Below are 13,173 nucleotides of genomic sequence, written 5' to 3'. Positions count from 1 at the left end.
GACCCAGCGAGAATGCAACCCTTCCCCGTGGGGAAGGATCATACGAATCCGGGGGAGGCTACTGTCAGACCGGTCGATTGGGCTCAGTCTGGGGGTCGCCATGGGCTGCTGCTGTTTCATCAAATGGAGAGGACAGCCAACTGCAAGCTCGACTACCGCATTGCGTATGTATTCGACTAGATCATCTTCGCGGCAGCTGTGGCCCTTCTCCTTTTTGTCCCGACGTACGACGAGGGCCTTCAACGAATCTATACCTGTTAAAGATTGCGTTGATTTTCTTGTGTTGTCGCGCATCATTATTCTGATCTTGATCTGTTTGGAAGAAAAGCGTCCTCGCAAACTTGATATCCAAGCGCCGTGGCGGTTTTTGGCTTGACAGGCGAGACACTCGCCATTGTCCGCATCTTCCTCGTGGTTTTCCCTGCATTCTGGCTGTTTGGATACAACCAGTCCAACATCGGTGGCGTGATGGATGGAAGCCGGGGGTGAGGCGTACCTTTCGCTTTTTGGCGCGGCACACGAAGCAAGCTCCACCAATCCGACCCGCCGATTTCTGGTTAGGACGAGTTGGTGTTGTGTCCGTCAGCTCGCCTTGAGACATCTTGCTTGCGGTGCGAGATGTGACAAGAGACAGGCGGGTATAACACAGCCGTGCTGGAGCGAAAGAATCAGAGGCTGCGGCTTGGATTTTGCCCGACCGAAAGTGGTGGCGGTGGAACATGAAGAATCGGGGCCGGAGCAACCGCTCCGCACTGGGCTAACAGCAATCGGCACCCCAAGTGCTGGCAATGGCACAAGGGCGCCTCGACGTCAAGACTGGCAGGCACTACATGTTCGTAGGCCTGGCGTGGATGCAAATATTTCATAGGCAGTGGCTTACTGACAGCTACACAAAAGTCATGAAATCCCATATCGCTTTGTCAAGCTGCCAGATCTCCCCATCCATACAACCATGGACGTAACACCCGCCAACATATTCCCATGGACCACTATCCCCAACAGATCTAGCCACAAACGGGATCCTGTTGCCCTGGAACATGGCGATGGCGTCTCCGGGCCTGGCGGCAGGCGGCGCCCATCCAATCCGGTCACCTTCCGTCACAAAGAATGACCGGTAGCCATAAGCCTGGTCGAAAATGCTAATAAACGGATCTTTAAGCCCCTGTAGCAAATCCAACTGTGCAAAGAAGAGATCAGCATCCTGCTCCCATCTCCGCGTCTGGTACAGCCTCCAAAACATGTACCAATACCCGAAGGAAATGCCGATTGTGCTGTCAGGGATAACTTCCTCCACGAAACTGTCTCCAGTCCGATTATAGACCATTGTACGCCAAAAGGTCTCAAACTTATCCCCTGACATGACATCGTCCCCGACAGATAGGCTCGGATCGCCAAGAAGTCGCGTGGTTGTTATAAATCGTAACATGTTGATGCTGTGCCGGTAGTATTGCTCCAGATCATCCGAACCCCGTTTATTGCCATTAAGCGTCCCAAGAAGGGTAGGAGCAACTGTGTCTTTGATCCTACCAAATATCGTGGCCTTGACTAGTAATTCTGGAGCCTAAGAACAGTAGCGTGAGTCTGTGTATTTTACTTTGAAAAGTAACCAAGGCTCGCCGGCCTGCCATAAACAACTAACATACCTTAAAAAATAGATAGGGAAATTCTGATACTGTCAGTGGCCGGGGACTGGGGCTTGGGGCCTCAGGGTCCGTGGTAATCTGGAACTCCGGCAGTGGAAATTCCGGGTTTTTTGACCGCAACTTCGATGTTGAATACAATAATGACATCTCCAAAGGTGGTGGAGGTGCCGAGAAGAAGTCTGGGATCCATGTCTGCAGTTGAATTCCTCGATTTTGAACACCACGGCTTGGAAAGTCCGCTAGTTGATCCAAGCCGTCCATCGTCGGGTTTTCCGGGCTGCCCAAGAGTGCCATGAGACCCACTTGGCTGGCCACAATTTCAATTCTCCTGGAGTAGTTGATGAAACCATCGGGAACTTCTTGGGAAATTCCAGCTAATGCGAAGAACCTGTCCAGGTCCTCCGTTGCTTTCATTCCTCTAGTAATCATCATGTTCGCCCAAAGGGGTGGCGGGCTGTTCTCATTAAACTGGTAATAGCACAGAGCTATTACATCGGCGAAGAAAAGTCGTTCATTAGGGTATTGCAACTCCATTGCGAGCTTGAGATCTGTATGTGTGGCGATTTGATCAGCCATCCAGAGAAGTGCATCCACCTCTATGCTTTCCCTCCCCCGCCACATCTCAGCATACTCGGAAACTAGAAGTTCCTGGACGATCCAGATACGACTAAACCAAGGATGGTGCAGAATTTTGAAAAGAGTCTTCCACGTCGGGTCGAATTCCATGCCCACGAAGCCTTCAGGGTAGAAGGGCTCAGGAAGGCCGCGCCGTGTAGCTTTGAAAAATCGGTAATCCTGACGGGTGCCTTTCAATTCGAAACGGAGATGCTCTGAGCACCTTCTATAAGCGAGCTGGGTTAACTGGATGGCCTGGACATCGCCGTCTTCGAGAGGACCGAGCCAAATGATGGTAAACCTTGCGGCCTTGTAAATGTCTCTCATCATCCGGACTTGTTCAGTCTTCTCAACCTCATTATTTTGGTTGATGCAGATTGCATCTGCCCATAGACCTCTGATTTGATCTCCGTCTCGACCTCGGCCTAGGCGCAATCGAAGTCGATACTCTATTAGCGCAGCGTGCAGGCTCTGGCCAATCGTCGCACTTTTTCCGTTGCAGTTGATGTGCATTCTGGTCGCTTGGTCGCCCCATACATACGAAAGGGCGTCGAATTCCGCGGTATCAAGATTTTCTTCGACCAGTCTCACACTGAGGGGCGAGGTAAGCAAATTGAGACCACTGTGACACTCGACGTACATCACGCGGATTTGTCGACCTTTCAGGGTAGAATTGTAACGGAATGAATCCTGATTACTAGCCATGGTTTCTTGAAAAAGTGGGACGAGCCTCTTATTCTCATAAAATGCCAAGCGCTTCGATAGAGAGAAGTGATGACTTCCGGAAAGTGGAAGCTTGAAGTCAGGTGGCCCCCAGTCGGCCCACGGAAGCAGCCTGAAGTAACGAGACCGACGTGGGACAGAGTCAGCAACGCGCCCGAGGTGTTGCTGCCTAATTATGCACATGCAGGCAAACATGGGTGCTGATGTACTCAAACCCCCAGACTTCTGACAATTTTACACACCTTGGGGACGCACACCGACGCAACGCGTTCCCCGTTTCACCGTCAGCTTTGCAACCCCCCCCCATCCTAGACGCACATGAATACGTACCTCAACTATGCGCATTGGACCATCCTGAAGTACATAATGATAAGCACAAGTCTTTTGGCAGGTTTGGCGACTATCAGAGTCGGGAGTTGTGCCAGGCTCCATTACCAGGTAGTTGTGTATAATTCGCCATAGTTACATAAATTTCCTCATTTGGTTTCATTCTCAATCTCACAAAGCCTTCTGCAATGAATGTGAAAAGGTCACCGGCCCAAGTAGCCCGATGAGCTCTGCCTTCAGCGATCCGTACAGTTCAGGCCATACGGCCCTCAATTTGTTCCACATTGTTGTTGCAACGGTGATCTCCAGGCCTGATAGGTTCATCAATCAGTCAATCACCGTTCGTCCAAATTGACCAAAGCAATCTCATTAGCCGGAACTTACAATTCACACCATCACGGACCAGATGCGTCACATCGGTAGGCTTGTTGCCAAACCAGTCCACTGCGGTGAGGATCTGGCCGTTGAGCCGCGCGCCCAACGTACCCTCCACCTCCCCCACGTCAAGTAAAACCCGGATTGCCGAACTATTTCCCTTGGTAAGTGAAACAGTCGTTTCGTATGTGCCGATGCCGCTGGCGGCGGCGAGGCCCGTGATGTTGGGCCAAGCGACGAGGTCAGTTAAGTGGATGGGGTCCAGGTCCTCCTTCGCCGTGTTGGGCGAGTCTAGCCCCGTCTCGCTGACCTGAGCAGGATGCCAGTCTTGGACGCTGAGGGTCCAATTCGAGGGAGAGATTGAGGAAGGCAAGGAGGAAGGACATAGGGACACGGTTGTGCCGTTGGATGCGGTGGCGCTGCAGATAGGTCTGGATGAAATGTAGACAGTACTGTCTCGGAGGTAGCTGTCGCAGGTCGTGGCCACGAGGTGATTGGTGGGAAGGGAGGCGCCGAAGTCGTTGTCGGGTCCCAAGCTGATGAATTAGGTCAGTGATCATGGTCCTAGCAGTGTAGATTATCGAGTGAGAGGATACGGGAGCGCTTGAAAAGACATACTAGAATACAGCCGAAGAGGTGGACCGCAAAGTCGAGTTTAACGAGATGTAGCCATCCGAAGAGGAGAACATTTCCAGGGGGCTCACAGACCCAACCCACAGGTCGACCGCTAATGGATAGCCCTCACCCTCAAGCTCAAAGCTTCCATCAAATACGTCATCGCCGTTGTTATAGACCCAGTACAGATACCCAGAGCCTATGGTGCGTCGGTACGTGATCAGACTGGCGTTCGCACTCGCGGAGTATTGCACAGAGGGTCCGATTCCCTGCGCACTTAGGGTATCCGGAACGGCTGCCGCGTCAGAGACGGAGGTCGTCGTCGACAGGCTCAAAACCTCGGAGAGAAGCTCACTCAGGCGCTTCAGCTCGGCAGTGGTATCATTGTTGTAGGAAAAGGTCGTATTGGGGAGCGGCTCGACGAATACGACAGGTAGGCCGTCCCGGGCGTAACCCAGTAGGAGCTCAGCAGTGCTGGCGTCCATGGCCGAGCTGTTGACCACCATGGCTTTGTACCTAGGTCCCGATGGTGCAAGACGTGCGTTCTTGACGGTGACATTGTGCCTGACGAGCAGCTCCGGTGTTGGAAATTGGTACGAGAACCCGGCCGCGTTCAGCGAGTCGTCGGACCAGCCGCCGGTGACGCCCCATGCATCATTGAGGATAGCCACGTCGATGGACGGCCCACTCTCTTGCAATATTTTCTGCGCGTGGGCTAGGTAGCGGCTGGCGTTGGCGGCGAACATCCACTGAGGCTGGCGCGGGTCCCAGGCATCGGCGAAGCCGTTTGAGCTGGTCCCCAAGGGGGTGAACGCAGCCAAGCCTGGCCAGCGACTGTCCGGAGACGAGCTGCAAGGGAATCCATGGATGACGAGTTGGCTTACCCCGGCAGACATGTCCAGGTTGGCTGTGCTGAGAAGGAACTTCCAGGTCACTCCGTAGGCATTCCCTGTGTACGCACCGAGTTCGTCCGAGAGGATCGTCGTGGATCCCCCAATGTCTCTGCCAGTGGCCAGGACGCGGAAGGCGTCTATGTCACCCTCAAATCCGAGGGACTCGCCCTCTGGATTATCCACCAGGCTCGCGGCATAGCTGCTGTCGAAATACGCGGTGTACGGCTGAATGCGAAACTTCATGCCAAGACTGTTGGCCCAAGATTTGAGCCCTCCCCAGAGACGGTCTGGTAGAAGTCGTTCGTCACCTGATTGGAGATCTTACTATCTCTGGAAAAGGAGTTGGTGTACTTGATAACGTAGAGTAGAAACGGGGCCAGGTCGTAGCCCCGTCGGGTCTCGAACTCTTTGAGGAAGTTCAGCGTCCAGTACTGCTTGGTCTTCAGCTCGAGCGAGTCCTCGAAGATGGAGCCATTCTTTCTACATTGAATAATGTTTATTGATTCTCAACTATTTGAAAACATTTAGACTGCGAATGAGAATTTGAAGCGGAGATTCTCGATGTATCGCAAATAGCCTGCCGTGAGAGGCAGGCACGTAGATCAGTCGTCAAGACATGCTCGCCCCAGTACTTCACGCCAGCCTCCACGCCTTCCTCGCTAAAGTGATCTAAAATATAAGCTGGGAACGGATATGTGACCTTTGGGGCGTCCGCGTTTCCTTGATTGAAAATCAGCCAGCGTTATGGTAGAATCGTGAAGTGATAAGGTTCTCGTAACATACCATCGTATATGTTCTGGATCTGGACAGTGCCCCGTCATCATCGGGAGCTATCCAAGAAATGGAGTTGTTGGTAGCCCTGCTACTGATGACCTGCACTGTCGACGGATCAAAGGTCACCACCGACGTTGTGTCGTTGGTCGAGTTGGCGCGGGCAATCAGGACTGCAGCCAGTTTCGGAGTCGCCACGACGTCGGGGTTGCCAGTCTCGTTTCCGGATGGTGCTGCGACGGGAAGAGGCAGTGTACCTGTGTAAGTCTGACCACTCTGTACAAAGACCTGGCCGTGAACAAGCTCTTTCATAGTCTTGGGGGAGTCTGGGGTATATCCAGGGAACCTTGTTGGCCAGTGCGGACCAAGAGTCAGGTCTAAGTGTCCACCCAAACTGGCCGTTTCCAAGTCCCATGGTCAGCCCCAATAGTTCTTTGCGGTCTCTTGAGGAATGAAATAGAAAGCCGAACCAATCAGCCTGCTCGCACGCAGCAGCCACACCTGCGTTCCATCTGCTCTGTGCCCAACCGTAGACCTGAGGATTCATCTCGTCACAACATTTATACTGACGTGTGGGACTCTATTCATAGTGTTTGTAAGGAAGGAAGAAGGGTGTGAAATGTGCAAAATCACAGACCCCCGACGCGCCTGGTTGTCCTCTCGGCCCCTTTTGACACGACATGTCGGTTCGGTGAGGTCTGTCCTGAGGCCTACTTACGCGTCCAAGGGTCTAATAATCACAATTTCACATTCCCATACAGGTATAGGTTGCAATCACCCCTACCTTTACTTTGTCCTGACGCATATCCCTTGGATGAGGAGTCAGAACTTCGGCTCTAATCTTACCGCGAGTATTTGCATCCAATTAAAAACCATCGTACATGTAAGCTGAGAAGTGCGGGTTATTTGCCCGCGAAGGAGACGCCATCAGTCCGCGTAAGATTTCCTTTGGCGTCGGTAAAGGGTGAGGTGAGGATCTGTGCGAGTGGTTATGTTAGACGTTGTTTTAAGGAGTCAGCATATGCCCACCCAGCTTCTATAGTACGCCTACCCAGCTTTCAGCGTTAGCCCACCTAATATAAAGAAAATTAGCTGCATCCGCATTAAAATGCAAGTATTATAGGGTTCCCAACAAGCTAGGGTAGCTATTTTCCAATTTAAGCAATACTTTAAAAATATAAGCTTAAAAAGCCCAGAGGGCCCCAGAGCGCCCAGAGGGCCCCAGAGCCCCCAGAGCCCCCCAGAGGGCCCCAGAGCCCCCAGAGCCCCCAGAGCGCCCAGAGGGCCGTAGAGCGCTTAGAGGGCGCAGAGGGCGCAGAGGGCACAGAGGGCGCAAAGGGCGGCAGAGAGTAAAAGTAACTTTTAAGTTGCAAATAAAGGGGTAGCTATAAAACCCCTTTAAGATAGCTATAGTTATGCTTTATTAATAACCTCGCAGTATTAATATTTTATAGCGCATACAACCAATTTCCTTATACTAGGTGGGCCAACGCTAAAAGCTGGGTGGGCGTACTATGGAAGCTGGGTGGGCGTACGCTGACTCTGTTTTAAGGCTCACTTCCCCATACTAACTACCCCAGTTCCCCACAATTTCCCCAGACCGGAGATCGACCTCCCTCTCAAAGGCTTCCGAAGCAATTCACCTCCAAGCTTCCACTTTCCGGCCACCGGCAAGTACCACCGGCAGAACAAGCTGAACACCATCTTATATCTCCGGTTGCTGGTCAGTGTTTGCAATAAGGCCCTGTTAGTAGAAGTTATGAGAGTCACACTAGTGATTTTGAGGCAAGTCTAACACGACAGCAGATCACTGCAACTGCTTTGCGCAAGCTTATGGCGAAGCCACACCCATACACAACTTGATCCGACCAAGGGAGCCCATTCAAGTTTCAACTTCTCATGTGGTTGGACGAATTGTTCTAGCGGCCAGATCCAAATATGATAGGTGGGAGATGCGTATGGGATCACGATACCGCTCTATTTTGCAGCGGATCAATAATACAACTTCCTGCTGGGGTCTCACTTTACTCGATTTCCCCAGTTTGATTTCCAGCATGACCAGCACGCTGGCCCAGGTCTGATGGGCCTGCCAGGAGACATAACTGAGTACTCTTACCTCAGTGATGCTCCTTGTTCAAACTGAATATCAGTACTAAGCCTAGGCATGTTCCCTTTTCAACGAGTAAGCCTGAGATTGAAGCCAGGGAGAATAACTGAACCCCATCTTCCATGATTTGTAAATACAAAGTATCCTTCGTAATTTTTTATATGCTTCGTTCAAGGCACTTCATCCTCATCGAGGTCATGATAGGCATTATTATTGCCTGACAACCACCGATTGTTACTTCCAGGCACAACAAGCTCCATGGGCGCTTGACCCGAACCCCCCAATGTCTTGCTGAACACGAGTCTGTCTTTGCGAAAGCCCGCCGCTGCATACATTAGGACGGTACAAGTCGGGAGCGCTAACAGAAATGACAGCCTTGGGATGATTATCGGAACCTCTCCGTCGCTGTCTTGGAAGTGCGCGACTGTGCCGTGAAGTATACTGAGGCCCAGAGCTAAACCAATATAAAAGCGCATCCGGGCAGAGATTGATCGAAGACCTTCCGGTTTGCAAATGGGACGCATGATGATGAACAAGATGGCAATGCCCACGGCTGCCTGAGGGAGGAATATCATAATTTCCGTGGTTTCAGTCTGCTCCAGTAACAAGACGATCCACGTGATGCCGCATAGGATCAGGTGTTTGTCAACCGATGAGCGGATTCTAGAATATTCCACGGAAATGGGGAGGAATGAAAATAGGCTTGACTGTGTCAGTAACTTCGGTGTTTGTTCGTGGGGCACACATCAACATACATAGCATTAATGCAATAGACGAGGATATACAGATTGCCTCTCGTGCCGGAATTCTCAGTATAGAGCCAGATGAGACTCGTTGCGAGGATAGGCAGGACGTTGACCATCCCAGACCTTGAAACACGTTAGTCCCGTTTCATGAGATCTATTGCAGCCGGCCACTACCATTGGCACCAGATAGCTAGGTCCGCGATCAGTTCCAAGACTTCAAATGGAGAGATGCTATCACTTACTCAAATTGTGCAACTCGATGTCATCTTTCACGTTCTCGTAAAATGTCTCCATCCTGGAAGCTGATGGGTCAAGGGGATATGATGGTAGAAGCCGGAAATGAGGAACACAGGACGACCCATAGGTGTTGCGAACAGAGAATGGAGGTAAACTTGAGCCAGTTGCTGTATTGGTGCAACCATCTTGTTGTGGTGGCATGGAGGCCTCCGCCATTTTGAATATCACGTCAGCAATTGTCCTCCCTGCGGCAGAGGATACGCAGACTGGAACGAAACATAATGCTGATCTCAAGTGACTTGCATGCAAGGGGGCAATTCCACCAACCAAATCGGTGCAAGTGGAGCTCAAAGCCTTGTTAATTAATATTGTGCTACTTCATCGCTGCATCGAAACGTCATGCTTACTTTCTTTCTGTTTCATTGAGATAGGCTTCCTTGATCTGGCACTCAGGCTGTTGCCCAAGCTCGGTTGCGTAAATCAACTATATCTAGTCAACACATTCCACCGCGGCCGGACACCGGGGGCCGAATCATTGAGGCCTGCCCATCAAATTGCGCCGTGATCAGCCACAATGGATGAAAGCCGTGACAAAATATACGAAGCGTTACGGCCGCGCGAAATCAGGCTCCTATCTCTCAAGCCCTCTCTTCCAGACGAGAACATCGAATGCTCCCTGATCATAGCTGGATTGGATCAACCGCTTTCGTTTGATGCTCTGTCATACGTTTGGGGACCCGAGGCGCCGACTGAAGAGATACACTGCAATGGAATCCCGATGCGCGTGAGAAAGAATTTGGCCAATGCTCTGAGGCGACTCCGCCCCCTGCCGGCACATCGAGTTGGTCCTGAAAATAGACACTGGGCATCAGTGGATGTGTGGAAGGAGAACCATGTGCTTCACTCAAGCCACAACGCCTGGAAACCTTTTGCAAGAAATAGGCACGAGCATCCGAGTCCGTTGGACCCGCTGGACTGTCTCCTGTGGGCTGATGCTCTCTGCATCAACCAGAATGATTTGGATGAAAGAGCGGAGCAGGTGAAATTGATGGAGGACATCTACCCTTCTGCGCGGAGAGTTTTACTGTGGTTTGGTGTAGGGGATACGCAGCCGATCCCTCACGACCTCGATGACAAGAGAAGCAAACACTCCGATGATCCGCTGTGGAAAGTAGTGCAGGCGGTGTTTTATCCTACGCGTCTTTTGCATGGCGGGATTTCTTTCGCAAAAGAGCGGGTAGCCAGGACAGTACGCCCGACGGTTCATCTCGGGCAGTTTGGCAGCATGCCTATAGTGCTCTCATTCATTGCGCAGGCGATCAGGAACGTGGAGAGGGAAGAGAAGACTGCGCTCGGGCCAAGGGCCAGAGGAGAAGAAAACGAAGACAATGTCACGCATGGACTGCCGGGTGCAACGTCGAAATACTGGCAATTTGTTCGACAGTTCTTTGAACAACCTTATTTCAGACGTGTCTGGATCGTCCAGGAGGTCGTATTAGCGACACACGCAGTCGCCCTGGTGGGAGATTGGGAAATTGAGTGGTCAGCTTTGGGCAAGGCCGCAGCTTCGTTCCTGGAGTATGGGTACATGTCACAGTCTGAGCTGCCACAAACATTACGCGGAGGAACCCTTGCGAACCCGGCCACAAACGCCGCCGAGCTATGGAAGATGCATGAGCAGGGCGTGAGGATACCTCTTCGCCTACTGCCTATCTTGAAACTTCTTCGCCAACGAATGGCAACCGAGAAGGTTGACAAGGTGTTTGCGGCCTTTGGACTAGCTGAGGAAACACGCCGGTCTGGCGAGATTCCATGTCACCCGCTAGTGGAAACCACTTATGCTACGAGCATCAAATCGGTTTATCGTAACGTTGCAAAATTCCTTATCATCAATAACGGCAACCTCGAAGTCTTGTCGGCTGTGGGAGGCTCTCAAGAGCCTGGACGTGACTGGCCTTCCTGGGTGCCTGATTGGTCCCGCAAGAAGATGTCCATCGACCTCACTGACACCCACCAAGAGAGTTCCTCCCCATATGCTGCGGGTGGAAATGAGTCTCTGACCATTGGGGACAGCCTCGATGAGAATGTACTATCCTTGAAAGGGATCGAATGTGATAAGATCATCGCGTTTAGCACGAAATTCCGGGTCGGGGCTCTGGAGAAGCAGCCTCCAGGGAAGAGCATGATTTCATCCTAAGCGCGTGGAATCTGGCTACTAGTATAAGCCAACGGATAGTGCGGACCCGATTTGACCAAGGCGGACGAAGAACGGAAAGACCGTGGCGTAGCTTTACTGCTACAGTCTCTGCCGGTTTTGGCGACAACGAATCCTTACTGGAGGTAGCGGAAGAGTGGCTAAGCGAACACATACAACCATCTATCTCCTTGAGTTCTCTAGTCGAACGGCAGTATGGGCTGTTTTCTCGCCATCCTTATTTTCAGCCACCTTCGCTGCCCGGAGTTGAACAATTTCACATGCAAATGGTCCGTATGTGTCGGGGAAGGCGCTTCTTCATAACAAGGGATGGCTTGATTGGCTTAGGACCCGAACTCATGAAGGAACGAGACATCTTAGTGGTGCTTTTCGGGGGTAAAGTGCCGTTCATCTTGAGACCGACTGAGGGTGGTTATCGGTTGATAGGGGATTGCTATAGCCCTCAATTGATGGAAGGCGAGGCGGTCATACGATGGGCGGCTAGGAGGAGTCCAACTAGACTTTTCAACATATTATAATAAGCAGTTGAGCGCTCTACGAGAATTAGGGAGCATGAAATCACTTTTCTTGTTTTTCAATATATTGCAGTAAACAATCGAACGGCATATGTGAATATGCGACTGTGAACGCATATTTGAGTTTTTCAATATGTAGTTAGAAGTTAGGTCGTCTTGCGAGAGTCAGTAAAGATGTCGACTAAAGGATGCTACTCCCACTAGAGATTGCATAGCAGTAACAGCATAGGATCTTGCAGCTGCACTTCAAAGAGAGAGAACAATGTACTGATTGAGAATTGAGAACTCCGAAAGCCATCTATCTACACCAAAATCCTATGTGCAACGTTTGCATCTCTAATTGGCAACATGGCGGTTCCGGGGGGCTAAGATGAAACTGCAAAACGAGCAGACAATGTACGGCTGGTTTTAATTAGCGTCTAAGCTCCGAATAATAGGTATTACCTCTGTGAATAAGTTTAAGGGTCAAATGTGGTCCCAAGTTGAAGCCAGAATTGGTCCAGCCTGCCTCTGTAGTTTGAACTAGGATAAGTCCTCGAATGAAGAGGCAGAGGATGAAAATGTGGGCTGGCTTGAATCGTCACAATATTGGGTTCTGTCCCCACTCCGGCTATTTGTAGCTACGCTGGTACGTAGGTCCTGAAAGAGCTCCTATGAATCATGGTTTTTAGGAAATCCAAGTAATACCGGAGACAAGGCGTGGAAAATAACCTAAACCCTAGGTTACATCTCAATGTAAACGATTTTATGTGATGGTAATGGAATATTCGCCCCCTCGAAGACCCGTGACAGTCGCGATCGCCAACCCCGAAAGTTGAAACTTCTGAGAACCCCCGGGTCCTTCAAGCACCATTTTCTTTGTCCCAGCGCCTAATGGAATGCTCAATTCTCCCATCGTTGAATCAGGTGTAGCGAAAGTACCCGAAAGGCCGCTCGAACTGTTCGTCCAGATTGTTGTAAAGCTGCCAAGTGGGGTTTCGAAGCCTGTCTGGATATTTTGGAGACTGCCCAGTGCTGGAGCGACCTTCCAAGTCAGGCCTTAAACTATTGTGAAATACCGGAAAGCTTCACGTTGGAAATCATAGCCGGCCTTATAGTGGCCCGGTATCATATCGTTAAACCATTAAGGAAGATCAAATACTTTATCAATCACAGCATCGCAAAACTAAGTGCTAATATATATTAAGAACTTACTAAAAGTAAAGCCTATAAAGTTACTTAATCCCAAGACGGCATTAACCTAGAAAGCAATACGGCCAGCTATGTTTTTGCCGAAGTCCAGCCTGTCTGGATATTTTGAAAACTACCTAGTGCTGGAGCAACCTTCCAAGTCAGGCCTTAAACTATTGTAAGATACCGAAAAGCTCCACATTAAAAATCATAGCCAGCCT

General features: G+C 50.9%; 3 protein-coding genes across 3 annotated transcripts; 1 reads left to right on the top strand and 2 right to left on the bottom strand.

Annotated features, from left to right (window-relative positions):
• Window positions 1–886: 886 nt before the first annotated feature.
• INS49_009084 (uncharacterized protein) lies at window positions 887–2,963 on the bottom strand (the record flags this gene model as incomplete). Its single annotated transcript, XM_043169821.1, has 2 exons — window positions 887–1,561; window positions 1,644–2,963. 2 exons carry the CDS (start codon window positions 2,961–2,963, stop codon window positions 887–889), a joined length of 1,995 nt encoding a protein of 664 aa, XP_043027501.1.
• Window positions 2,964–3,479: 516 nt separating this feature from the next.
• Window positions 3,480–6,274, bottom strand: INS49_009083 (uncharacterized protein; the record flags this gene model as incomplete). Its single annotated transcript, XM_043169820.1, has 5 exons — window positions 3,480–3,619; window positions 3,693–4,219; window positions 4,302–5,463; window positions 5,517–5,667; window positions 5,975–6,274. 5 exons carry the CDS (start codon window positions 6,272–6,274, stop codon window positions 3,480–3,482), a joined length of 2,280 nt encoding a protein of 759 aa, XP_043027500.1.
• Window positions 6,275–9,626: 3,352 nt separating this feature from the next.
• On the top strand, window positions 9,627–11,249 carry INS49_009082 (uncharacterized protein; the record flags this gene model as incomplete). The annotated part of the gene is made up of 1 exon (XM_043169819.1): window positions 9,627–11,249. The coding sequence occupies one exon, from the start codon at window positions 9,627–9,629 to the stop codon at window positions 11,247–11,249; it is 1,623 nt and encodes a 540-aa protein (XP_043027499.1).
• Window positions 11,250–13,173: the final 1,924 nt, after the last annotated feature.

This window comes from Diaporthe citri (assembly GCF_014595645.1).
Source record: "Diaporthe citri strain NFHF-8-4 chromosome Unknown scaffold_3, whole genome shotgun sequence".
NCBI lineage: Eukaryota > Fungi > Ascomycota > Sordariomycetes > Diaporthales > Diaporthaceae > Diaporthe > Diaporthe citri.
This window is presented reverse-complemented; position numbering and strand designations above follow the sequence as displayed.